Genomic DNA, 26196 nt, shown 5'->3' with positions numbered 1-26196 from the left:
CGAATGAAGAATGGGCCTTGACTAGTGTTTCACAAATAATGGCGGCCCGCAATGGTCTATTTGATAGGCCAAAGATAGTTTATCACATTTGGAACAAGTCGGCCAAGGCCACTCCAGCGATTAACGATTTCTTTCGTGAAGCTTACAGTCAAGTTGGGTTCCAGTACATACAGATACAATTTGAAGGGGGGTCGCTTTTGAAGCTGGTCTTCAACCTGATTTTTGGAACTAAGGGAACTGCAGGCATCATTTTCCAGGAGCCGGCCCCTATTGACGAATTCACTAAGATTACACAGCGGGATTTTGCATATATGACGCATCGAGAGATAGATTTCTACTCACTCTATTTTGGAAACCTCGTGTTTTGCCCTTCAGCAAAATATACGCGGTTTGTCAATGCCATTGTCCCCACGTGGAAGATCAACTTTGAGAAGAGGAGGAATGTCTACGATTTTGCCACTAAGCCTGAATTGTACCCCAACAAAGCCTGGACTTTGTATGACACCCGCTGCAGAGCAATCTGGCGTGCCATGGTCAACAAAGCAAGTCCCTCGGCTTACGCTGGCAGAATAATTGTTATCTTCTGCGGCGAAGGGCAGCATCGCGCTGGTATATTACGGCCTGTGGTGTACACTCTGTTCAGCCTGAGAATTGCGAAAATTATTACAATTGGCTTCGAGTTTGACAGCCCTCTGCGAACTGCAAATGGGTTCGAGATACATACGAGACGTCTAAACGAAGTGCGCGAATTCTGGAATTTGATTGACAGCGAAGCACCCGAAAACCCGCTTGTGTATATGTTTTTTAAAGAGAGCGTATTATTAGGTTATCAGGGCGCCTTCATTGGACAAGTCAACAAGCGTAAGACGTCACCCCGGCCACTTTTCTTCCACATGTACGAGACACAGCCGCGCGACGCAAATAAATACTTCTCTGGGCCGATACTGCCAAGTTACGAGGAGAAGAGTAGAGAGGATACTTGGGCCCCAGAAATACATGCACACGTTGTCGCCGAGAGCTTTACCACAGTTACAAGGCTCAATATTTCTGTGGACCTGGTCAAACGCGAATTGTTCAAGGCCCCTATTGGATATTTGAGCTATGGGTAACTGACTAGCTATGAGCCAACTGGGGGAGGCAATAAGGGAGGTAGAAGCATGGCCCAAAGCCATGTGGTATAGGTCGTAGGAACAGGAACCCGTGTGCAACTACAAAGACATGGTATTTAACTTGTGATAAGCTTTGTCTAAGTGACGTCACACGAAATCATAATAGGGTTAGGGGAGGGTTAATTATTAATGAATTCTTAGGACAGGGAGCCCAAAGCAGCCAAATTGCTCGTTTTTTTGGTGTAACAATCCCATCACCAAGGATCGGAAAAGTCTGTAACTGTGATTGGTTAGCTTCTCGCCCATTTACCCAGATAGGTAATTTAGTTGTTCTTTTTCCTTTGGAAGGATCAGACATAGATACAAGGCGACCAAACAGAAGACATAAAATGCACATCTTCGGGCTTTATTGTATTAAGGGATTGTTGCAGCAAACACAGCGTTAATGGTTTCACAATGCTTTTTCCCGGGCGCCACCCAGTTCCTTTTTTTTTTTTTTGCTTTCCTGCTTGCTGCTCGTTCTGCTGCTCTTGCTTCCTGTGCTTCCCGTGACTGTCTTTTTGACTGTGACCGTCTTTTTGACTGTGATAAGTTGATAGAGTGACAACGTCCTGCAGCGAACTGGAAGCAGTAAACGACGGCAAGCTGCGGAAATCAGGTTTCAACTGCCTGTGGGCTCCCTAGGATTAAGGCTAATCAAGAAAGACCCCAGATGCACATGATGAAGTGGTAGTGAGGGGAAAGGGAGGGACAAATTAGGCAGATATGCAGCCGCGTTCCCGTTCAAGAAAGACCGGTTAACGGGAGTCGATGCAAAGCTTTTGCTGCTGCCTTTGCTGCTGCCTTTGCTGCAATTCACTGCAATTTCTCGTCTCCGGCTCCACTTATTCACTTATGAGGTGTTAGGGCAGACTAGAGTAAAAGAGAGGGCTTGATTTTGTACGAGGAAGGTACGGCCACCTGCATATTCACCCACATTTTTCATGTTTACTTTTTTCTTTCTTCTTTTTTCCTTTTTTCTCTTCTCACTGAGTCTTATTATGAGTTTGAGATTGCGTGAGGGCTATTGAATACATCAATATGCACATGCGCGTTTTTTTATGCTTGCCTCTCTGGGCTTTGTACATCATCCCCTCATTCTAGCCCGCCGTCGTTTGGCTGCTTCCCCCGAAGGCGCCACGTTATTTTGCATCTGGCCTCTATTTTTAAATTTGTACTGCATTAGCATTCGTCACCCGTCGTCCGACATTTTATTGCATCTTGTTCAAGTATTGGCTGGTGTTCCCCTCCATGAGTCTTGGGCAATTGGCATCTGTCTAGTCTTAGTTGGTGTGCCCCGAAGCTGCTTTCCCTCTGAGTGGTGGCTGCGGCCGTCATGGGGGCTGACGTTTCGCTTGGATGTGCTCAATTTGCAAAGCATTATAAAGACTCGGTTGGTAGTACAGTGCCTACATACATCTTGCTGAGTCAAGACAGTTGAGACATCTAACGCAGACTAACCTATCAACGGTCCCCTGTCTTCTGCCTGTGGGCTTAGAGGCGACCTCCCCAACTGCCCCCCCTCCATGCCTCTCCAGGCGAATCAAGCCTCTAGATCGCTCAGCTGATGGGCTTGCCTACGCTTCTAGCCCTCAAAACCCGCCGCCACTTTGTCATGGGCGAAGACATACCGGCTGCTAAAACACGCCGCATCGCCTACATCGTGAAGCGCTCCGATATGCCTCTGTCGCCTTTTTCTTACCGAAGCAGGGCAGGGAGCGGGTGTTTGGACTGAATTGGAATGGGCTAAAAAGCCGAGTGTCCGGGCTGCCCCTTATAGCGCCTAGACAGACAGCAAATGATACTCCCTCTACCAATCCTGTGCCAGTACTTTACTCAAACTGGCTTATGGCAGCATTTATCTCTGTCGGCCCGTTGAAAATGTAGACCAACTTTATTTTGTCCAACAATTAATAGCGGATGTATGAGATGAGCTAAGGTAAGAAAGCAAAACAAATAATCTTAATTATTCACAGCCCAACAACAGTATTCACACATTTTCACCGCCACACCCCCCTGCTCTGGACCCCCTGCTACCCGCCATTTTCTACATCCCTCGATCATCTAAATCCTGTTTATACATGGTTAAGCTTCATATTGGCCGCCCAAGGCTTTGCATATGTCGTGCACAAGTGGCGTTTTGTCTTTGCTGCTTTTCGTCTCTTGTTCACTCTCACTTGTCAAGATTCCCGGTTTCGCATTGCTTCTTTCTACAAAGTCCAAGGTCGCTTTGCTGCGTTTGCGCCTGCTTTCTGTGACCAAAGAGCTCCACTTGAAGTAAGTGTGCCAGACAAATGCAGGTCGGAACGTCTGGCCGGCCATGAGGTTGGCTGTGTTTGCGCTGCAAGGAAACAAACAATTAATTAGGCGATCAACCAGTCAAGGGGTGTTGCGAGTACAAGTACAAGCCCATTTCCCGGCCGCTGATCTTGCACTTGGCCATGTTTTTCTTCGTCTCTTCCTATCCATAGACAACACAACGCTCATCCATTCATTGTCTTTCGCTCCCCATACTCCTTTGAATCTTCCTAAATCGAGATAAAGCTATTCTAGAGCACATTTACCCCTGTGCAATTACAATGGGATCTCCAACTAAAGTCACTATCCCACCATTGCCTTCAGGTCTACCCGCAGTGACAATCCCTCGCGCCCAGGTCATCATAGAACGGCTGCCACAGCAAAAAAATGTCAACACACGGCGGGAGGTTATGAACTGCAAGACATGCAGAAGGCGCAAGGTCAGCTTTCCTTCTCTTTTGGCTTCACCTCTACTCTATAACTTGTACCAAGCCGGGCTTCTTTTCTTTCATTCTTCCATTCCCATCTTCTTCCCCCCCCCCCCCCCCCCCACACCCTCGAATTTCACTATGCCTACATCGCGTCACCGTGCAAGCATTTCTAATTTCTTGGTGAGAAACAGATCAAGTGTGACCGAGTAGCACCTTGCTGCGGGGCCTGCCAACTTCTAGGAAACACATGTGTCTACGGTGAGTGATACAGAAAAACTCCTTGAGTAACTTCAAAGAACTTTAGCTAACAATCGTCAAGATGCCATCCCGAAGAAGCGCGGCCCTAAGACGGATGTAATTGAATCTCTCCTCAAGCGCGTAGGTGGACTAGAGGAAAGGCTAAGAGAAAAAACGGCCAAGGAACCTTCCTCGGGTGTGAGCGATAAAAAGTCGGTAGACGGCTGTGCTAGTTTATCTGATGCTGAGGAAGCCCCGGCCAGGGCTCCTGCAGTTTCTACCGAAAATGAATTCCGGCCCTCAAAGCGCCGCGCTACTGCATCATCGAATGCCGACGAAGGCATTGAGACAACCCCCAGTTTCTCTCCCTCCAGTGCAATCTGCCAGAGCCCCCGTAATCTGTTTTCACCACTGGCTAGTAGTGAAGATGAGCAAGCGGCATCTGCTAGCCCACAGGAGTTGCTGGATACCTACTTTCAGAAAATACATGGGAAACCATATTATATTCTCGATGAGATTTCATTCCGGCAGCAAAAGCAAAGGGGGAAGGTCCCGGCGCATCTTTTAAATGCTATTTATGCTATAGCTGCGCGGTAAGTCCTTGCATATAGGCCTCTTTCCTGCTAGCATCGTGTGCTCTGTGCTAACATGTATTTTTAAGGCACACCAACCATGCTCATGGTGTTCAAGCATCTCTGCAAATGAGTGATTATTATGCATCCAAAGCTAGAAGTCAAATTGATATAGATGAGCCTTCAATCGAGTCCTTACAAGCCCTACTTCTTCTAGTGCTGGTGTTCACAGCATCTGGAAAAGGAAAAAAGGCTTACATGCTGATGAGTAAGTTATATTACGCCGAGACCAAAAAGACTCATTAAATGGGATATGATGCTAACATTCTTGTCGATATGCAGCAAGTGCAGTCGCTATGGCGATGGCATTGGAGTTACACCGTGAATCAATCGTTCAAACAAACCTCCCATTTGCCGACACCGAAGTTAGACGCCGGCTCTTCTGGACATGTTACATCATAGACCGTTTCATGGCTTGTGGCTCTAACAGACCTCATTTTATTGTTGATAGCTCAGCAATTGCACTTCAACTGCCCTCTCGAGTCACCGCTGACGGGCCGTCAATTACCAAGCAAGGCAACGTACTAGCCCAAGATGACCATTCAATGCGGCAATTCCTCGAATCAAACAACAAGAATCGATGTAGCTATGGAATCTTGGTAGACATAACCAAGGTTTTGGGCTTTACGAACCAATTCATTACTGCGTGCACCAGTTCTAGCGCCAGTTCGTGTTATCCATGGGATGAAGCTTCAGAGGTTTCGAAAATTCGCAGAGACTTGGTGGCCTGGGAGGCAGAAACGAGAGATATCTTTTCTTCTATGAGCGCCATTCTAGCACATCCTGAGGCAAACATCCTTATGCTAAGCAAGCTTGTCTATCACACAGTCTACTGCCTTGCCTATCGGCCGTTTTTGCCAATGGAGGTCACGGAGCTTCACCAACCTAGCCAACACCTAGCATGGCGGATTGACGCGGCCAACAACTGCTTTTTACATGCTAACTCCATTATGGAGCTTGTCGAGCTATCGCAGCAGGTGGGCAATATTCAGTTTCCCCCATTTGTTGGCCAAGCTATCTGTGTTGCAGGCACTATCCACATGCATGGTGTGTACTACTGCAAGGATAATGCCCGGGCAAGCCAAAGTCGCTTCTATAAATCTGAAGAGTTCCTAGAACGTGAGATGGCATGCCTTGAGAAGCTGAAGCATTCGTGGCCTATCATTGGGCATTACCGCAAGACCCTCCAAGAGCTGCATAAAAAGCACTCAGAGCTTGTCGATCGCCGCGCTGGAAATGCCTCTCGCTATATCTCTCCACTACAGGGCAGAGACTTTTTTGATCGCTACTCTACTAGTCCTGGAGGGCAAGTATTCCAATTTGATGCTGCAAGCCTAACACTACCCGAAAGTGCCGGTGATGGTCTAGCTGAGGATGAGACTACGTGTGAGACACAGCCTAAACAGAAAGTACCATCTGCTTTGCAGTCTTGTGCCTTAAAACGAAAATTATCCGCGTCGTCTACTGAGCATACACCTAGTGGGTCGAGTCGAGCTGTGAGTGTTCACTCCAGGTCGTCCTTCTCAATAGCTAGGGGGTCTTCTCTTCCATATTTAGAGAGCCCTAGATATACAACTTCTCCGGCGCTTCATCTTGTGTCCTCGCCAGACATGCATCAGCCCGATACTTCATGCGAAGAGCTAACGAACACAAACAATTCCCAGACCATCATTCCTGGAGTGGCGATGCCCAATTACACCCTTTCATCTTCGAATAGTTATCACCACCCAATTATTGATGGAGGCCGGTATCACTGCCAAGATCAGTACGCTAATCCATACCGCATGATGGGGGCCGCCGAACACACATCAGAATATGTACCACACACTACGTTCTTGCTATCGGGTCATAGCATAGCTAGCAATGACGGCATCTCAGCACCCGCATCCTACAGCTCGCTCCTATCGCCTTCCACACTGTCATCGGCGTTTTACTGGAATGACCCTTCTACCGGTTGCTACACTAACGGGGCTATACCGGCTTTGGATAGCGCAGATGCCATGACGCATGATAGAGGAATCGAGATGCGTAGAGCAACAGCAAACAATCCATTCATTGATATGATGGAGAGGTTTGTTTGAAAAAAAAAAGAAGAAGAAAAAATGAAACGAGAGCCTGCTGAGGTTTCAACAGTCTAAAAGGCGAGGAAGGAATTGATGGAAGGAGTAGATGGATGGCAATTAGATTGATATTTTCTTGCGCGCGCTTAGAAGAGAAGGAAGAACGCCGTTGTTATTACTGCTATTGGTAATAATCTGGTGAAGGTCGGGGGTTATAATTTGTTTCCATAAGACGGCTTAGATTGAAAGCGAACGTGCTAGCAGGCAAGCGGAGTTTTGATTTTGCTCTACATACTTAGAAACAACTGTAGGACAAACCTTGAAATATTTTCTATGACCCATGTGTGAATATGAAAAGATTACGAGATTACGTTGTGTGTAAAACCAGAAGAGGGCTTTTAGAGTAGAAGAGATTCTAGGCTGAATGATCAAATTAACAGCCTGCTTGCTCATGAATACGTAGCATCAAGATAGGCGGAAACCGCTCTAATAGAGGGGAGAAATAGGTAGACTATGGATGGGTAAAGCTTGGAGATTTGGACAAGATAGACTGGATAGCAGGACGACAAAGGATTGCGAGGTCGAGGAGTTGCAACGCTAATATGAGCTAACTGTCCGGATGTCTGGATGGGCCTGGACCCTGCTTACCTGGGATTTCCTATAAGTGAATTAGGTGTTGTCATCTGGCTCACAGCCTATACCGGGTCGTAATCCTTTGGTCACTCTTTCTTCCCACAGCCGTGAGTGCAGGTTGAAGTCGCCGCAAAGTGCCTTCTTGTCTTTGACTGTTTCCTGAGATGAGATTTCCTCAATGCCGCCTCTGTGCTGAGTCCCAGGGTCCGGGCCGCATACGTTGGGAATGTGTATTCTTTGTCTCACAAGTTCCACAACTGCTACATCTTGGTGTTTGCTACTACTGATGGAGACTGGTGTAGGTCAAGGCCCTTGGTAAATCGTTGCTCGTCCCCACAGCGGTCATGCGCTTACACCTTGGGGCCCTGACTGATGTCCTTTCTTATGGAGGACCTAAAATATATGATTCCTGTATACATATTACGTCTAACCCTTTTCTTTTTGCCTTCACTATCAGGGCCTGTAGTTTCGCTGTCCTTTCCGAGAGTTGAGCTGCTAAACACCCACTTCCCCCCCTAAAGTTCCTTCCATTCATATTCATGGACTATGCTTTAGGGTCGCCTTCTAATGCGAGCGAGGGATTTCTCAGTTCTAGGGAGGCGCTTTCCCTGCCACCAATCAAAGCGATTGACCTCTTGACCTCTTGTCCTTGGCCACCTAGTGTGGGCTCTCTTCATCTTGGGCGATGGCTACCTGCGTCACAGCCTCTGTATTCCGCGCGGGACTCGTCTGATTCTCTGTGCAGTCCATTCGGTCCCCTTTTGGCTAGGGAGCTTCAGGGCTAACATTTGAACCGACTGCCTTGCTTTCGCCTTCTTGGAGGTTATCTTTCACTTGGCAAAAATCCTTTTTTCATTGCCTCAGGTCTCTGAGTTCATGTAAACCGAGGCAATCTCTGTCTCTCACGTGAAGTAGTGGCCAACCATTTGTTCAATTAGCGCGGAACCACTCTGTCTTCAGCACGCCCTTCAGAGCTTTGCCTAGCTCTGGGTTCAGCCCTCTAAGCTTTACTAACATTAGGGAGCTCCCACGCTTGCAAGTTTCATTTTCCGCGCTGACTCTTGCCAGGACTCTATTGTCCTAGTGAGCCGCTAGTTGTAAGAACGCCTGGGGCGCTCGAGTCAGTCTTGAGGCGCGTTATAGTTTGCCACTCGCCGCCCTGCTTAGCAGACTTACGGAATTTGCTGATGGCGACAGCGCTCTGTAGCTTTTTGAATAGTCTCCTTCGCAACCTCCGCAGATGAGGGGCCCTTCTTACCGCTATATTCATAGCTTGGGGCCTCTTTCAAAGCCCATACTGGTTTAGCTACGGTGGCAGATTTACTTCCTAACATGCACCACGCACTCGCGCTTCGAGAATCTTAAAACAAGTTATATCTGCTCTCTCCGCTGGCTTCCCTCGCTTCCTTTCTTGGGAAATATTTCAGAATTGAACCTGGACTTGAATTTATTTAACGTCTGCTAAAATCATGAAGATCAAGCGACAGAATTTTGGAATTGTTGTTGTCGTACAAAGTGGGGCAATTTTTCAATATTATGTAAGCAGAAATAAGGGTCAACATATCAGCGCGCTAAGATTGGCTTAATAGTCTAGTTGGTTAGGACGTCGGATTCTGATTCCGTAAGCCCAGGTTCGAATCCTGGTTAGGCCTTGTCTCTTTGTCTGACTTTTTTTTTTACTCGATTTGGCCTCACGAGGCGGCATGTGATGATGTAGGTTTTTAGGATCTCAAGTTGTTTACCCCTTTGTCTAAGCCTCCTGGCTATATTGCTGGACCCTAAAAAGTCATAGGAGAAGGTTGAAGTCTATGCGTTCCTGTCACTGCGGACCGCCCGGGAGGTGCTCCCGGCCGGAAGGCCGTCGTATTACGGTGAAATAGCTGTAGGTAGACGTTAAATAGTACAATCAATCAACAATCAACCCCTTTGTCTAACTACAGATGTTTTAGCAAGGCATGAGCCAAGCCGGTTTCCGGCTTTTTATTCTCTTTTTTTTCTTACACCTTCTCCCTCTGTTTTCAGGATTCCTCCTTGTCGGGCGAATAAAGACATTCTATAGTAGCCCAGTCAGACTAGATGTGGTCTTATTAATCGTCATGACTACGCAACCAGTAACTAGGCTAGGCTAGAACTTTCATCTTTTTTTTCAGCTTGAACCCGCCCCGTTCAGTCGTCTTGGAGCTTGTGGCGCTCTATCTCCCTTTTCGCTCTGCAACTATCAGGGCGTTCCCAAGAGAAAAAAGTGGTGCTAGCTCCGTGATGTTCGGGTTGACTAGAAAAAGAAAGGGCAAGAATAGAGAAGGAGAAGAAGAAGGAAAGAAGGAGAAGAAGAAGGAAAGAAGGAAAAGCCTCGGCAGGTGCCAATGAAATGGGCGGTGAGCGCAGAATTTCTTCGCACAAAACAAATACGAGAATTTAATTCTATCTTTTTGCCGCCAATGAAATAGAAGAAGCATCGTGGCTTCTAAGAATTAGATCACCAAGCAAGGCTGGGCAGAGCTTCTTATTAAGCTTGGCCGCCTTAGCCCCAAACAGCTCGACTTTCTCTTGCTCTCCCACGTTCATGATCCTTGGCTTGTGTCACTATGTTGTCCGCCTCCGGTTCTCTAAGCCTCTACTCCCCAGATCTAGACCAACCCGCCATATTGAGGTCATTCACTCAGCTCACGGACTTATGATTTTGCCGTTCGGTGTAAGCGTTTCCGGTTCCCTCCCTGTGCCCTTATTCCATCCTTGTATATTTGTTTCTACGGCCTAGACCGAACCAAGATAAGCGGTAACGCTAACAAAGCCCTGCTACGCTACACCTTACGCTGGCTAGTCAATCAGCTTATTTAATCATTTCGAGGAAAAAAGCCATGCCATTCCGCATTTTTGCTTCTTATTGCTTGCGATTCGGTACCGCTTCAATTTTGCCACTGTAGTCTCTTAATCATCATGGCTACTCGTAGTCTCCTCGTGTCCTGTCTTCCTTGTTTTCGTACTTCTTATCCTCGTCCTCGAACAACGATACGACAGCCACAGCCTGCATTTCCTCTTTCCCTCGAGAATACTCCAATCTACCTCTATCAGATTTGCAAAAAACAGGCTCGCAAATGGATCAATGACAACTACTATATGACGTCAGTTGCGACAGCGGTATAATACCACCCACTATCACAATTTTCCAAACCTCGCCCGTTTTAATCGCAACTTGGCTGTGTCCGAAATAAGTCAGTCATGGCTATCACACACACGCCCGGCATTCCAGACCGTGGCCCCCACGTGTTTGTCGCTGTACTGTCGACTGGCATATTAACGACAATTTTTATGCTCGCTCGCGCCTACTGCCGTATCTTGATAATTCGAAATATCACTATTGATGACTATTTCCTCCTCCTCGCATGGGTCCTGGCTACCGGCCTTTCTTGCAATGTCATTATTGGTGCTACTGCGGGGATTGGTCGCCACGATAAAGACATTTCTTGGGACCAGGTTCCACGGGTCCGCGAAACTGAATACGTTTTTACCGTTCTCTATGTATGTTATATGTTCCCATGTCCCTTGGAATTCCAATTATTTCTACACCATGCTAACAACACTTTAGTATCTCTGTCTTTGCGCTCTAAAAACTAGCATTCTCATGTTCTATCTCCGACTTAGCAAAAACACGAACAAGTTTCTTCGTCTTGCCTCGTGGGTCGTCCTCATCGTCGTCAATCTGGCCGGACTAGTTCTCACCCTTATGAACCTCTTCCAGTGCAAGCCAATAAAAGCAGCATGGTCACCTATGAAGGAGAGTTACAACTGCATCCCACTCCTACAAGAGTTTCTTTGCTCAGCTCCCGTCAATGTCATCTCCGACCTAGCGATTCTGCTACTCCCCATCCCAGTGCTGACCGGAATGAATCTCCCTTTGCGCCAAAAGGTTATTCTGGTTGGGACCTTTGTATTCGGAATTTTCATTACTATTATCGATGTTGTCCGCACCTACTATCTCCAGCAGGCCTATAATAGTACCCCAAGAGTCGATCTAGAAAACCAAGAGTCATCTTCAAACTCTACTGAGGGTCTCTCCGGCTCACATGCCGACCTCATGTGGTACGGAGCTCCCGCTATCATGTGGAGCGTGGTTGAGGTTAATCTTGGAATCATATGGGCATGCATTCCGACTCTCAAACCTCTCTTTATCCGAATCTTTCCTAGGCTAGTAGTTGACCCAAACGTCAACTCCAAAACTTCGGCCTCGCATTCGATCAGCCACGAACGGAAGCCACAAACGCGAGAGTCGTCTACCTCTGATAGTTCGGCTACTATTCAACTGCCTCCTCCCACAGCCATAATAGCCTCCAATCAGAACCGCGAAATAAGCATGATAGACTTTCTTGCAGAAAATAGCGACATTGATGACGGTGACATGGACTCTATATATCATAGACGAGCTGTAGCCTCAACATTTGCGGCTATGCCGTCCATCACCGAGGTTCCGACTGTGACCTCCACTTTAAATGACCAGAGAACATCAGGAAAAGATGCTACGTACTTTGGTTTTGTCGATATGCCAGCCCCACGGTCTTTATTGACCTGTACTACAAAGCAGTCTTGGAAATACGGCAGCAGCGTCTCGTTGTTATTTTTTCTCTGGGGTTGCTCTTATGGCATCTTGAACTCGCTAAATACTGCTGTCTCTCTTGTTAAGGATATTTCAACTCCTCAGACAATTGGGTTATCAACCATGTACTTTGGTGGTGGCTATTTTTTTGGTCCTTTGGTCGTAGGCGGCTGGATCCTTCGTCGAGATGAACACCAAAGATTTAAGCATAGACGGCCTCGAGATACCGACCACATTGGTGGATTCAAAGTTCTGTTCATGGTTGGTCTATGCTTTTACGGTATCGGGACCATGATCTTCTGGCCGTCATCGATTCTGAACTCATACAGTGGTTTCATGCTGTCTAACCTTGTTGTCGGGTTTGGCCTGTCTATACTCGAAACCGGCGCAAATACCTACATGATACTCTGTGGCCCTGATGATTACGCTGAACTCCGTCTGATGCTAGCACAGGGCTTCCAAGCCACCGGTAGTGTGGTAATGAACGTCTTAGCTAGGAAGGTTTTTTTCCGCAACCTATCACAAAATTCCCAAAACCCCAAAATTCTGATCAACGTGCAGTGGTCATACTTTGCCATTACCCTTCTTTGTGCCTTTCTTACTATATACTTCTACTATGTATCCGTCCCGGAGGTAACTGATGCTGAGCTGAAAGAAGTAGCGGGACGATCCCCTGTTAGGCCAGACAAGAAGTCGTGGTTTGGACTCGAACTTCGAACTGTTTGTGTTTCTTTGGCAGTTCTGAGCCAGTGGACATATTGTTCTATGCAGAGTGGCATGCGCACCTACAACTCCGCTTTGATGCTTTCCATCTACCCTGAGGTGCCCCAGAGAGGCCCTGAAGCCGTATTTACCGCATCAGTACTGTCAAATATACGCTTGCCCGGGTACGGCCTGACAATAACCGAGGCGTACTACATCTCGCAGTCGTGCTTTGTCATCGGACGCTTTGTGTTTGCGTATTTACTCTATCTTGCCGTGAAACACCCGCGCATGCCTAAGCCGCGCGTGCTGCTTCTAGGAACAACCATATGCACGATCATCCTGTGCATCATCTCATCTTTGTACCAGCCTTCAAGGCTGGGTCTCCTCAATATTCCCGTATCCATGTGCTACTTCTTCATGGGCCCTATCTGGCCGCTAATCTTTTCCATTGCCCTTCGACACCAGGGCGAGCGGACTAAGACAGTTAGCGTCTACATAACTATGGGAGCCAGCGGGCCTGCCATATGGTTGTTTGCGCAGTACGGCATTATCAAAAATGGCTCAACAGCCAACAGCTCATTCCTTCTCTTAGTTGGCCTGCAGGTTATTACGCTGTTGTATCCCCTATTTCTTAACTTCTCTCGGGATGCCAAACTCCTCTCAGACCCAGTGAGGTATTATGCATCGGCTGCCGATGGCGAGAAGGCCGCCTCAAGCCGCAGAGGCTCTGTGATGAGGGCAGAACCTGTTGCCAGTTCTGCCAACACTGGAGGTAATGTAGCTCTGCTCGATTATGGAATGTTGCTACCAGGGAGACAGTTAAGCCGCTAGTCTGCCGTTACTTGACCTTTGTTTCTTACTGTTGTACATTACCGAAAGCTCGATTGTCGCATTTTCCCAGTTAAGGGATTTTTTTGCATATATAAAAAGGATAGAAGGGAGGGAGAAAAGGATTTGTCTTGTATTCATCATTAAGCATTTTGTTTAAGCGCATAAGCTAGGTATCTAGGTTTGGAGTTCTTTTTTTCTTGTATTCCTAATAGCCATGGTCTTTAATATTTTCACATCAATATCCCATTTGCAATTTCATCAAACACTACCACCCCGCGCCGTCCCACCGCCGTCGCCAACGCCACGAATTCAGCTCCAGCAGCCTTCATGCGTCTAAAGCCTTGTGCGTCCTCTACGCCACCAACCCCAATGACATCAATACAGCGCAAACTCGGCTCGGAATCCAGTGCCTCACGAATCGCACGCACGTTTCCTAGCGCCAACGGATGCAGAGGCGGGCCCGCCAAGCCCGCAGCAGCAGCTGGCAGAATCGCGTTGCCTGCCACATCCAACGCCACGCAGGAGCCCAGGGTGTTCGTGGCGGTGACAAAAGATATGCGCTGTCCAGCATCGGCAGCGCGCAGTGCCTCGCGCAACATGGCGAACTGTCCGGCGTATGTGTACGGCGGAGTCTTGATTCCAATAGGTAGCGTCGGACTTGTAGGCAAGGCCTTCAGCACGGCAGTGAGGCCTTCGCCATCGTAGGCTGGCGGTGGGTGATCACGGATGTTGGGGCAGCTGAGGTTAATCTCAAGCGCAAGCGGCGGTGCGCCGGCATCAAGGGTTTTTGAAAACTGCTGCACGGCAGCATAACAGGCCGCAAGCTCAGCTATTGGCCCGGCTATGCTGATGATTATGGGCTTAGTACTAGGACTATAGCGCCCAGCAAGTGTGCGGATGTACGTTAGGTAAGTCTGCAGGGGGTGGGGGCTGTAGCCGAGGGTATTGAGAGAGGCAGAGAAAGTGGGGGTGGGGATGGGGGTGGGGGTGGCGGCGGTAGAAGATGGAAGGCAAGGAGCAACAGCGGACAGTGAATCCGTATGTTCCGTTAAAGACGCCGGATCAAAGAATAGGTAACGATGCAGCCCATCGTCGTGAGCAAAACCGTGCAAGGTGCAAGTGCGAGTGGTGATAGCACCAGTGCTTGAGGACGCATACAAGGACTCGAGATGTGTCAAGTCAGTGGCCCAGGGACAGGCTGAGTTTAGCACTGGCGGGGAAATAAGTAGCTTAGGAGGCATATTGGGGGCTCAAGACGGCTAGGAGGGAGATCTAAAATGCGGGTGGGTTATCTTTAGAAATTGAGAGGTTGTCGAGCTACAGAAAGCTATGATAAAGTATTGACTAGGGTTAATCCGGGATTAATGGTTTAATATCCGTAATCCATTGTAACCCTCACCACAATTTAGTGAGGGGCTCAAGATCAAACAAGGGGAACTTGGGGGCAAATCAAACCACGGAATCGTTTTAAAGAAAAAAAAAAAAATCAAAGCAGCCAGCTTGCAATGCAGTGGCATATTTAAGGCCTTGGATTGGCCCCCTCTTTTCCCTTTTCTTTTCTTACTTTCATGTTTTGCTGATTGGCTTTCTACAAACTCTGAATATTAATCAGAAGGAAAAAGAAAAAAGAATATACTAAGACACTATATGCAAATAAGCCATGGCTATACCATTGGTTCCTTGGGCCATTGCAACAGTTTTGGCGGCCTTTGCCGTCTCTTCTCTACTCAGCCTACAAAAAAATATCAACAGGGCGCGGGCTTCAGGGTTCAATTACATTATCGGCCGTATGTCTTTCTTTTTCTCAGACCCATCTTGGTTGTCTTAGGATCATGGTGGTTTGTTGCCGTGGCTGTGGTACTAATAGCTCTTTGCGTAGCATGTTCGCCATTTTTCATTGGCTGGGTGGGGATTGCTAGAGTGGTTTGCCCCTTACTTCAAAAGTTGGGGACCTGGTTTCCGTTTCACCGCTGGCTTGAGTAAGTTGTGCAGTATACTTCTCAGAAAGAACACTCGTTTCTAACATCACCCAACAGTATCGCACAACCAGAGGCCGACTTCCATTGCAAAAATGCACTCTATGACCGGAACGGACCGGTGTACCTGGTTGTGTCTCCGTATGCCATGATGATGATGACTAATGACGCAGATGTCATCCATCAAATCACAGCACAGCGCGAGCGTTTTCTCAAAAACGTCAGCATGTACATCATCCTAGAGCAATTTGGCAAGAATGTGGTGACAACTGAGGGCCAAGAGTGGCGCATGCACCGCCGTATTGTGAAAATCAGCTTCAACGAAAAGAATTCCGCACTGGTGTGGCGTGAGTCTATTGCCCAAGCCCAGGGAATGGTTGAGCAGTGGGTTTCGCAGACGAACCGCCAGCAGTTGCGGGGAGTGAAGCCGCAACAACCGGGATACATTGAAGACGGCAAGAATGGCAGCGAGCGGCGCATGTACGACCCAAAGACGATTACGTCGGTGAATTCAGACACGATGAAATTAGCACTACATATAATTTCATACGTCGGGTTTGGATTGACCATGCTCTGGCCGGCCCACCTCTTCAAGCGGCCTATGGATGCAAGGGACGAAAAGTACACAAGCGAGACGCCCAGGGGAAGCCATACAATGACACTGATTGAAAGCTTGCAGAATCTTCTGGAGTACCTATTCATCGTGCTGATCACGCCCAATTGGATGATGAGTAAGCAGACAACCGTCATTTTCTGTAATATTGAGGAAGCTAACACAAAACCGTGTACAGAATATATGCCCATCAAGGCTTTCAAAGTAGCGGGCGAGGCCAAAGCAAACTATCAACAGTACATGGACGAGATGGTTGATGAGCGTTTGGATGACATCCAGAATAATGTGCAGCGCGATGAGGTCCAGGGTATGGACTTGGTTGGTCACCTAGCGCGCAAGTACAAAGAAGAGGAGCAAAATAGTATGGAGAAAAAAAAGCAGAAGCCAATGGCCAACCACAAGACGCTGCATTTTGACCGCAGTAACATCCTCGGTAACATCTTTATCATGATGGTTGCTGGTCACGAAACCACGGCAAACTTGTTGCATTTCATGCTTTTGTATCTCGCAGCACACCCGTCAGCGCAGCGTAGCCTGGTGCGCGATTTGGATGGCATTATTGGTTCAAAATCGCCTGAGAACTGGGATTATGACACAATGCTGGTGCCGCTGCTGAATTCGTATGCAGGTGCGTGCATGAACGAAGTACTCCGGATAATGCCATCGGTGACCATGATTCCCAAGATTGTGACGCCTGATGCGTCACAGACCTTGACACTAGACGGCACAACGCACGTGGTTCCTCCGGGCACTCAAATCTTGATGAGTGCATTTTCGGCTGCACGTAACCCGAAGTTCTGGCCCACTCAGCCGAGTCGTGCAACAGGACAGCCACACGACATGGACGATTTCCTGCCGGAGCGATGGTTCAGGCCCAGCCTAAAAGAAGAAAATGATATAGAAGAGGTTAAAGATGATGACCTCAAAGATGATATTGTCGACAACAAGGCCGCGGGAATGTACCAGCCGGTTCCCGGATCATATTTCCCATTTAGCGAAGGAGCGCGGTCATGCCTCGGACGGCGCATTGCACAGGTCGAGATGATGGCTACGCTGGCAGTGATATTTCAACATTACAGTGTTGAGCTAGCAGTGGATGAATGGGCCACGGACATTCAGGTTGACATGATGGACCACGATGCACGTCGGTCAGTGTACAAGAAGGCTCAGGACAAGTTTGAAGACACGATGACACAGTGTATCTCGATTATCACGCTAAAGCTGCACGGGTCGCATGTGCCGATTCGTTTTGTAGAGCGAGGCAACGAGAGGTTTGTTAACTTTTTGGCTGACGAGGAGAAAGAGTAGAGTGGTGACAGGGCACGAGAAAGTTTGAGGGTCAAAGGCTACTTGAGTTTAATTTACAGAGAATTCTATTTTGTGCGTGGCTGATTACTCATAGTGTGTCGCCAAGCCTTGGCAACTACTAGATACATGAAAATGTATAAGCTGTGTGTGCTGTTGTGCCCCGAGACAAATTGGTTGTTTGAGGGGCTGTTTTGTGAGCAAGGTAGTACAGGGAAGCTCAAAACAGCAAGCACGCGCTGTGACGTGATATCATGAATCACGTGACAGTGTACAAGTGAACTAGGCCCCGCTTTTGTATGCTTACCGCGCTGCTAGCCTATAGCAGACCAGAACAAGACTGGAATAAGTGGGGACATTGTGATATTCGCGTGTCTTGCTGTCCGCATTTAATGTTCTATTAAATTTATGTTTAATTTTGGGCTGTTTTGGGTCTCTTGATCGCGACTTTAGTCTTTTCTTTTTCCGCAATTTTTCTCTCTTTGAAATTCCTATAAAAAAGAAATTAAAAGTTTTAAAGAATATACGATTTTCCTCTACGCCTGAGCGAGCCCTGTTTTCCTATCTCCCTGCCCCTTCCTCGTCTCCTCCTCGCCCTGTATAGCCTAGGCTTGGGCCAAACCTTCTATACGCCTTGCATCTTTCCTTCCCCTCAATAAAAGCCCTTATTTATCTGGCCCTGCATATCCGTTTATCCCGACAGCCGGCGACCCCGATCTTCTTTCTAGTCTTGGTCTGTCCTTATAAGTCATCTGTACAAAATGTCTACCAATGCTTGGCTGCGCGCCCAACGCAAAGGCGAACTGCAGGACCTGGCCATTGCACTTGGCCTCGATGTGTGAGTCCTCCTATTTTGCTGCATGCGCCGGCTCTCCCCAACACTTCCCTATGTCCCTTGCGCAAGCTCGTATGCAGCTACCCGTAAACACTAACACCCTTCCCCGGCTTGGTGTCTTGCCTTCTCTCATAGGTCGCAACCCCTGAAGAAATCGGATCTTGAAGCTCTGATTGAAACACACGTGCTTTCTAACGACGCGTCGCTCGCTGATAACGACCGGCTCATTGGCTTCTGGAACTCGCGTGCCCGCTCAGCTGGATCGCCCGTTAAACGCGAGCCGGTCGATGTCTCGGAGCCGAAGCCGCCTAGCACGGCCTTGCGCCGGCGCACCACACGCGCACTGGACGAGTTGTCGAACGAGAGGTACGTACTAGAGTGACTATGGCCTACATGCACAAAAACCAGTCCTCCACTCCACTAGAGCTATTTGTAGCTCACAAACAGCCACTAACTTGCATAATTCCCACACATCATAGCCTCGATCAAGACTCTGCTTCTCCCCTGGCCCTCCTCCCGCGAACTCCTGCCCGTGCCCTAGCCCTAGCCTCGTCTCGCCTGCACCTTCCATCAACACCAGCCAGTGTACAGCGTGCCGTTGATCGTAGTGTTGAGTTATTTCAAGACGGAGTGGTGGCCGTACAGGACAGTACTCTGGCCGAAGCCACTGTCACTACGCGTTCAACCCTAAGTACAGTGCCCAATATCCTCCTCAGCATCGCCGTTTTTGAGGCATATTTCCTGCGTCCTGCTGTGCTCCCAGATGCGCTGTGGCTGACCACTCCTGCCGTACCCGCTCTCTACCTACCGGCCATCCCTATTGTGTTGCCAAACCTAACTACAATGCTGTCGGCTTCATTCTGGGGCCCCGTGCTTGCCTGGTTAGCTACTACAGTCTTTGTGCCGCTTGTGTTTGCCTACTTCTACAATCTCTCAGCCAATGCGGCATCCAAGCGTCTGCGCAACAAGTATCGTTTTGATCCGCTGTCGTTCAGCATTGCCAAGGCCGTTCTCTCATTTGTTGTGTTTGCTCAGGGGGTGTCGTTTAGTGGCTTGGTACACCAGACGGCCATCGCCCGCGTCAATGCGGCTGTTTATGGCGGCTGGCAGGGGCTGTTGGTCGGTGCGGGTATATCGGGTCTGGCAGCGTTCTACGAGGCGATTCTCAGCAAGTGAAGAGGCCAGAGAGGCATGTTTCCTTTCTTGCTTGATCCTATTGGCATATTTTTTTGGGGCAATACTATATAGAGGCTTTTGCGTCTCGTCGCCCGAGTGGGTGTTTTCAAAGTATTGGTGCTAGTGACGTCATCGTCTACCACTTTATTTCCTTTGATTGCTCTTGTATATCGGCTTTAATATTCTTTCTGGGCGGTGTTTGTCATGTTGATGTCTGTCTTTTAGCTTTTCCTTTTGATACTTCAAGTGACGCTTTTTTCCTTTTGTTTCCTCTTTTTACATCATGATTTGACCCTGGTTTTGATAGTTTCGTTGTATTGATTTGTCTATTGTTAGACACCATCACCCCATAATATACACGCTTGTCACAAGCGACCCATGACCTTATAACCCCTCCCCCCCCCCCCATCTCCCCTCTCCCCAATGTATATTCATAGCCCTATCTATCCACTCTTACAAGCCGCTCATCAACGACTGGAAGCCCTTTTCATCTAGGCCCCCCTCCCGGTCAGCCCCCTCATTTATGGCCTTCTGCAGCCCGCGAATGACAGTTTCCTTATCGCGTAACCGTGCAAATGCACGCCTTGTCCAGTCGTCTGGCTGGAAGCCACTACGGTGCAACTTTATTAGCGTTTCCGAAACTTGCTGCGGGTGCTGTGCGCGTGCATATCCAGAAATCAGCGTGTTCCATGATATTAGAATCGGCTTAATTCCATGCTCCTGCATCATCTGCAATACCTGGTCGGTGTTGTCGCTACGTTGAATAACCCATGAGTGCAACAGGATATTCCACGTGTAGATACTGGGTGGCGGGTGCACAAATTGTGGGATGGGCTTGTCCACTAGCTCGTCGGTATTTTCTGCCTGGGGCATTGGCTCTGATGAATCAGTGTCCGCTGATTGGGCCTTTGGAGTTGGTGGCTGGTCGGTACTGGCCGGTTTTGTGCTACTATTATCCGCCTCGGAACTGTTTCCAGGCATCATGTCGTTAAACACATCGACCGATGCCCGCAGTAGACCAGGCCACCCAGCAAATGCCTTAATCACCATATCGTGCACCACCGTGCCCTGTTCTCTAACCAGAGCAGTCGCCATAGGATCGCCAGCAACTAATAGGCTACGGAAGCGGGTGTAGAACACCATAACGTCATACGACATAGTAGCATTCTTGAGGTATGAAATCATCATAATCACCAAGGTGGTTGTTGACGGTTCCAGCTTTTGATCATCGCGAAGCTCGGGCAGTGCGCTGTGGATTGGATGTAAAAGGTCCTGTGCGAATCTCCAGTCATGCAAGTCACTAGCAACACGGATCTTGTCAAATCCACCAGGCAGCAACTTTTCTAGTGAATCCATGCGGAAAATGCGACGATAGATGTCTAGCATGGGCGCGAAAATGGGAATGACGCGCGGATACGGTAGTTTGCGGTGGAAGGCCTCGGCAATAGCCAAGCTGAGCACATAGTGCAGGGTCGTATTCCACGTGGCCACAGTAGCCGTGTTGTTAGTGGAAATAAGAGCTAAAGAGCGTTGGAAGGAGTCGAGATCAAGCTGTTTCTTAGCTCCGTCAAGAAGTGTCGCATAAAGTACGGGATCAGGCTGGATATCGTGCTCGACAACCACATCAAACACCTTCCATGCAGTCTCCATGTGGCCATGTAGACACAGATACCGAATGAGCGCCGTAAAGTGGATCAAGCTCGGTGAGAAGCCAGCAGGAATGAGTGAGGCCCACAGCTCTTGGGCTATTTCTCCAGTATCTGCATCAGAACCGGTGTTGGCACTGCCTCCTGAATGTGGAGATGCCTTGACTTTACCTGGCAGGAAAAGGACGGTGCACACCTTAGCCCAAGCGGACATCTTCTCAGCGCCAGGGATGCTTGTGAGGACCTCATAGATAATTCGCATGGCATACGGCTTGTACGAGTTCTGCAGGGCAAAACGATAGGCAAACTGTGCCATGGTGTTGGGATGCACGGGGATCTGCTTTTCAAGCAGCATCATGTAAAACTCGAGAGCTTTGTTGTTAGTGACGTGTTGCTGAATACGGAAAAGGTCGTTTTGCCGGAAAGGGGAATAACCCTTAGGCAACCGAGACATGATGGTGATGGCAATGTTCACCAAGTTATTAGCAGCCGCCTCTCGTAGCTTCTTGTCTTTTATATTATCCAGGAGTTGTGCCTCAAGCCGCAGAATGTCCGAAATCATGTATCCAGGAGGCTGCCACTCGCCACGTGTAGTGGCTTCGAGAAAAATGGCCCCTCGGCCTGGTGCTACGGCCACGATGGACAGAATTACCGGCCTCCAGATTGACAAAATGTCATACGCCTGCACGTCACCCCAGATCTCCAGCATGGCCTCGGCCGACTCGCACTCGGGCAGTAAGCGCGTAATAGCCGGATCGAACTTGGTTTCCCAACGGCCGACTCGCACCTGTTGACAATGCTCCTTCCAGTGCCGGTGCATTCGGCGCATTTTAGGGATGCTCTCTGGGGGAATCTGATGGCGAAGCCAGCCCCATTCACGATAGTCGAAGAACGGCACAAAGGCCCGGCTCCACACGTTCTTGCCGTTGATAGGCGCAACAACTTGGTGCTTCCACCGGCCTTTTTGCCGAGTCCGCGAGTTGCCTTGGTTAGAGAGGAGCGACTCAGTTTGCTGGCTGGCCGAATCCCTATTAACATAACCTGAGGCCTTGATGTGTGGCTTTTTGGGCGGGTGTGTATCCCGTGGGCTAGCTTCGTAAGTGTTTTCATAGCTATCCCAGAAGTCGTTGTTGCCTGGGTCAGCTTGTGCTTCTGGAGTCAAAGCCTGTTCTGAGACCTCTTTTGTTTTAACATTGGCTGCATAGCATCGACATTGGGCATACGTCATGCGGAAGTGGTTGGGGACTCGGGCCGGAGCCGAGCTCAAGGGCTGGCCATTTCCGGGAGAACGGCGCGGGAGGGATAGCCTCTGGTGTGAGATGAAGCGTGCAGGCAAGGCTAGACCGCGAGAAACACCGAGCGGCAGGGCAGGGCGAGAGCAAAAGAGGGCCTGCATTGAGCTGGGCAGAATCCGTCCGTCCTGTGAGTTTTTTGAGGAGAGGGAGCGTTTCTTCCTTGTCGCTTACGTGAGGTTTCTCAGCCAAACATTGTCCTGTGAAAGCTTCGGAAAAAGATGCCGGCGATCTTTTACGATACAAAGCCTGTTTAAAGTCAGTTAAATGACATTATAGTGCTACGTAGTACTATAATTTCATCAATAGAAGTCAACCTTCAAGTTGGGGCTAATGAAAATCAAGTGGGACAAGGCTGACGAAAAAGGGATTTCACAGAGGTAAAAAAAACGGGGCAAGTATTTCTTCGCTAGCCTTGCAGCTTACATGACGATCAAATCTTCGTTCCTTCTATTTTTGCTTTTTTCTTTAGCTCAGCCTCGCCTATAGTCCTTTCTCTCTTTAGCTTCCCTCCTTCTCCCTTCTTCCTCCCCCATAATTCAATTTGCTCTCCCCTCGCCCTCTCATCAGCTACGTGTGATTGTGTCATAATGTCCTCCAATCTCAGTGCTGCCGCCGATGCCCGCAAAGCGCGTCTTGCCCAACTACGCAACCTTAAACGCAAGCTTCCGGCCGACGAGGTCGCCGCTCCCGAATCTAACCGGACGTCGCCTCTAGATACCCCATCGGCTTCTACTATTCCTGATGTCGCCGCCCTCCACCTCTCCGGCCGCAACTATGATGCCGCCACACGCGGCCCCAAACTCGGGTTTGAAAATGCGCCAAACGAAGCCTTAGACGAACCAACGCTTGAAGAAAAAGCCGCCGAAATTGCCGCCCAGGTGCGGGAGACAGCGCAAAAAGATGCGCAAGAATCTGCTGCTAGTATCGATCTGTTCAAGCTACAGCCCAAGAAACCTAACTGGGATCTGAAGCGTGACCTGGATAAACGCCTTGAAACCCTGAATGTCAAGACCGACAATGCAATTAGCAGACTAGTGCGCAAGCGTATCATGGCGTCATCAAACGCTACTCGTGGAAAGAGCAAGGGCACCGCAGCGGAAGGCGACCAGGAGACCATGATCATGGATGGCACCGAGCTAGTCGAGGGCTTAAGAGTTAGAGAGCAGGAGATGGAGGAGGAACGTCGCGAGAGAGCAGAGCTGGATGCATGAGCGAAGAGCTTACTGGATGGATTGTTTTACCTCTTGTGAAAATCAGGCGCGCGTTCTTTCAGCCTTACTACAGGCTAGGCACAATTCATACTATGTAGCCTGCCAGTCAGCCCACGGACCAGCCATTAGTCCCCTTCTATCTTGCCTATTGGGCCGCCACGCGCTTCAGCAGCTCTACAACTCCACCCACATCCGCCAATGTCGTCCTGTGACTCGACACGGCAATCCTCGCCACCGGCACTCCATTCCAGACAGAGCCGCTCACAAACACTTCTCTCGACTCATTTATTCTACACACTAGCGTCTTGTTCTTCTCCCTATTGCGTAGGCGGACCATTAAAATGAAGCTGATGTGGCTAAAACTGAGGAGCCCGTCGTCTTCGCTAGTCTCTGCATCGGTTTGGGTCCTTTTCAGCATAGGCAACATTTCGTACTTGGGCAGCCGTGAAATCTCTCTGGCTAGCGCTCGTGTCATGGCTACCATTTTTTTAACCATTTCTGTCAAACCTTGGCGGCCCAGGCTGACTAATATTGCATAAATTGGCAAAGCACGGAAGCGCCGTGAGTTCTCAAGGCCCATGTCAAGCGGGCTGTTGAGCATATCTGTATCTTTGCTTATGGTGTTGGCAAGGTAGGCAGCATTAGGGTTGCGGAAAGTCTCTTGCATCAGGGCTTTGTGGGCCGTATAGAATACACCGCAGTCGTAGGGCTGGTAGTCTTTTGTTAGCCATTGGAGAGTTTCGGATATGAAGCAGAGGGCTTGGGGTTGGGTATGGGGTGTTAGAAACTTACAGCATTCAAAATCTTGTGGGCATCTGCTGTGATGCTATCAGCCAGTTCTAGCCCTGCAGTCGCAGCCTTGAGCATTTCATTTTCAGCGCTGTCATCTAGTGTTCTCACAAATATACCAAATGCTACCAATCCCCTCTGTTAGTGTGAAGAAAAAAGCCCTCTGCCATGATCCAAAAACTCACCGCCATCAACGTGAAGCCATGCGCTATATCGGTCCGCCAGCTTCCGCAGGCGTTGCATTTCGTCTCGGCCATTGGTCGCAAAGAGCCCTGTGTTTACTTCCCCCATACTGATCGAGATGATCGATGCCACGCCCGGCCGCTGCAGCCGTCTTTCGACCTCATCAATATCCAGCTTCCATGGCTTTTCTTTGCTGATCGAAACTTCTTTGACCGCGTCCCAGCCCAGCCCTACTACTGCTGCCGCCTTAGACAGCGAGCTATGGCCCCCACTAGTCAGGACTTGCACCTCTGTAACACCGGCCTTGGCGCACGCGCCCAGAAGCCCTAGCCTTGCTACGCTTTCTCCTGGTGGGAGTCTCTTCCTGAGTGCCGCCTCGCGGCCGCACGCCAGGCCCAGAATATTACTCGCAGTCGCACCTGTTGTGAAAATGGACCCTGTGAAGCGCTCAGCCTCCAATCCAAGTACATCAGCCAGCATGTTCAGTGCTGAATGCTCGATGTCGACTGCAACTGAGTGGTCTGGTATATGCGATGCAGCATTCTGGTCCATCGCGGAGACTATATTATCAGCAGCCTCAGCCTCAGGCAACACGCCACCCGTCACAAAGCCAAAGTAACGTGCTGATACACCCTGTCCGCTCAGAGCTGGCAAAATGTCGTTCCGAATATGTGATAGCGTGGCAGCTGGGCCACGCCGGGAGAGATACTCCGGGCTGTCGCGTTGGGGCAACGAGGACCGGGCATGGGCTAAGGCCGAAGCTGGGGGTGTGGTAGGGGCACTATTACCATAAATGGGTGTGAGTGGGGTACTGTAGTTAGCGACAGCCTGCCGCAGTTCAGCATATTCATTTTGTAGATCAAAACGAGACATGTTATTTCAAGAGACAATAGTTATGGATAAGTCACCAATGAAACCAGAGTGGAGGGAAACAAAGTGAAGAGTCAAGCGGCATGAATCGGCATCGAGCTAGAAGCCGTTAAGATTTTATCCAGGTCACGTGTCACGGGCGAGTCTCTCCGGCTGTCATGCTCTCAGTAACCCTAATGATGTGGTGTTTGTTTGGTGTCTATTTGTGTGTATTTCATCCATTGCTTTTATAATGTAATGATGCTAAGCAGGCAAACTCCCCCGAAACGCCAAATTCAAACAGAGAAGGAGACAGACGAAAAAACGATAAGCATTTGCAGTATCAAATCAATAACACATGCGGCGAGTGGACCAGTGGTCGGGGCCACAGCCATATAAGGGATTTCGGTTACATTGAGAGTCGGGCCATCTCGATCTAGTCCCAGCTCTGGCCCCGGCCCTGTATCCGATGCCCTTCTTTAGCCAAACTTCTTTGAGCCGCCTTTGGCATTGAGGCGGTCTTCGGGTGCAGTCTTTTTGCCTTTGCCGATCATCTCGAGATGGCGCGCACGCTCGCCTAGCAGCTTTTCCGTCTTGGCCACCAGCGCACCGGCAAATTTGCGCTGCAGCTTTTCGTGCGATGTCTTGAGCTTCTTGGGCTTGGATGTTTTAGCGGCGGCACCCTTTTTGGTGGCCTTATTGGCCTTGGGGGGCGGCCGGGCCGAGACCTTTTTGATAGCGCCCTGGGCCAT

At 49.1% G+C, this 26196-nt stretch overlaps 10 protein-coding genes across 10 annotated transcripts; 6 read left to right on the top strand and 4 right to left on the bottom strand.

The window, feature by feature from the left end:
* Positions 1-38: 38 nt before the first annotated feature.
* HOO65_011152 (uncharacterized protein) lies at positions 39-1109 on the top strand (the record flags this gene model as incomplete). Its single annotated transcript, XM_070999893.1, has 1 exon — positions 39-1109. The coding sequence occupies one exon, from the start codon at positions 39-41 to the stop codon at positions 1107-1109; it is 1071 nt and encodes a 356-aa protein (XP_070862974.1).
* A 2761-nt stretch (positions 1110-3870) lies between these two features.
* HOO65_011151 (fungal specific transcription factor domain-containing protein) lies at positions 3871-6827 on the top strand (the record flags this gene model as incomplete). The annotated part of the gene is made up of 6 exons (XM_071005394.1): positions 3871-3886; positions 4197-4707; positions 4776-4954; positions 5029-6132; positions 6227-6242; positions 6599-6827. 6 exons carry the CDS (start codon positions 3871-3873, stop codon positions 6825-6827), a joined length of 2055 nt encoding a protein of 684 aa, XP_070862973.1.
* Positions 6828-10658: 3831 nt separating this feature from the next.
* HOO65_011150 (L-fucose-proton symporter) lies at positions 10659-13566 on the top strand (the record flags this gene model as incomplete). Its single annotated transcript, XM_071005402.1, has 2 exons — positions 10659-10958; positions 11026-13566. The coding sequence occupies 2 exons, from the start codon at positions 10659-10661 to the stop codon at positions 13564-13566; spliced, it is 2841 nt and encodes a 946-aa protein (XP_070862972.1).
* A 230-nt stretch (positions 13567-13796) lies between these two features.
* On the bottom strand, positions 13797-14807 carry HOO65_011149 (Dihydroorotate dehydrogenase A (fumarate); the record flags this gene model as incomplete). Its single annotated transcript, XM_070999892.1, has 1 exon — positions 13797-14807. The coding sequence occupies one exon, from the start codon at positions 14805-14807 to the stop codon at positions 13797-13799; it is 1011 nt and encodes a 336-aa protein (XP_070862971.1).
* An 830-nt stretch (positions 14808-15637) lies between these two features.
* Positions 15638-17463, top strand: HOO65_011148 (Sterol 26-hydroxylase mitochondrial; the record flags this gene model as incomplete). The annotated part of the gene is made up of 3 exons (XM_071005657.1): positions 15638-15665; positions 15716-16273; positions 16334-17463. The coding sequence occupies 3 exons, from the start codon at positions 15638-15640 to the stop codon at positions 17461-17463; spliced, it is 1716 nt and encodes a 571-aa protein (XP_070862970.1).
* Positions 17464-18221: 758 nt separating this feature from the next.
* HOO65_011147 (uncharacterized protein) lies at positions 18222-19471 on the top strand (the record flags this gene model as incomplete). Its single annotated transcript, XM_071005908.1, has 3 exons — positions 18222-18298; positions 18431-18661; positions 18775-19471. The coding sequence occupies 3 exons, from the start codon at positions 18222-18224 to the stop codon at positions 19469-19471; spliced, it is 1005 nt and encodes a 334-aa protein (XP_070862969.1).
* Positions 19472-19924: 453 nt separating this feature from the next.
* Positions 19925-22513, bottom strand: HOO65_011146 (pentatricopeptide repeat domain-containing protein; the record flags this gene model as incomplete). The annotated part of the gene is made up of 1 exon (XM_070999891.1): positions 19925-22513. One exon carries the CDS (start codon positions 22511-22513, stop codon positions 19925-19927), a length of 2589 nt encoding a protein of 862 aa, XP_070862968.1.
* A 486-nt stretch (positions 22514-22999) lies between these two features.
* Positions 23000-23623, top strand: HOO65_011145 (Pre-mRNA-splicing factor cwf18; the record flags this gene model as incomplete). Its single annotated transcript, XM_070999890.1, has 1 exon — positions 23000-23623. The coding sequence occupies one exon, from the start codon at positions 23000-23002 to the stop codon at positions 23621-23623; it is 624 nt and encodes a 207-aa protein (XP_070862967.1).
* A 145-nt stretch (positions 23624-23768) lies between these two features.
* Positions 23769-25468, bottom strand: HOO65_011144 (L-2,4-diaminobutyrate decarboxylase; the record flags this gene model as incomplete). The annotated part of the gene is made up of 3 exons (XM_071005701.1): positions 23769-24332; positions 24416-24510; positions 24598-25468. 3 exons carry the CDS (start codon positions 25466-25468, stop codon positions 23769-23771), a joined length of 1530 nt encoding a protein of 509 aa, XP_070862966.1.
* A 455-nt stretch (positions 25469-25923) lies between these two features.
* HOO65_011143 (putative kinetochore protein) lies at positions 25924-26196 on the bottom strand (the record flags this gene model as incomplete). The annotated part of the gene is made up of 1 exon (XM_070999889.1): positions 25924-26196. One exon carries the CDS (start codon positions 26194-26196, stop codon positions 25924-25926), a length of 273 nt encoding a protein of 90 aa, XP_070862965.1.

The sequence above is a fragment of the Ceratocystis lukuohia genome (genome assembly GCF_044167205.1).
Source record: "Ceratocystis lukuohia strain C4212 chromosome Unknown Supercontig1_pilon, whole genome shotgun sequence".
NCBI lineage: Eukaryota > Fungi > Ascomycota > Sordariomycetes > Microascales > Ceratocystidaceae > Ceratocystis > Ceratocystis lukuohia.
Note: the sequence above shows the minus strand (reverse complement) of the source record. Positions and strands in the feature narration are given on the sequence as shown.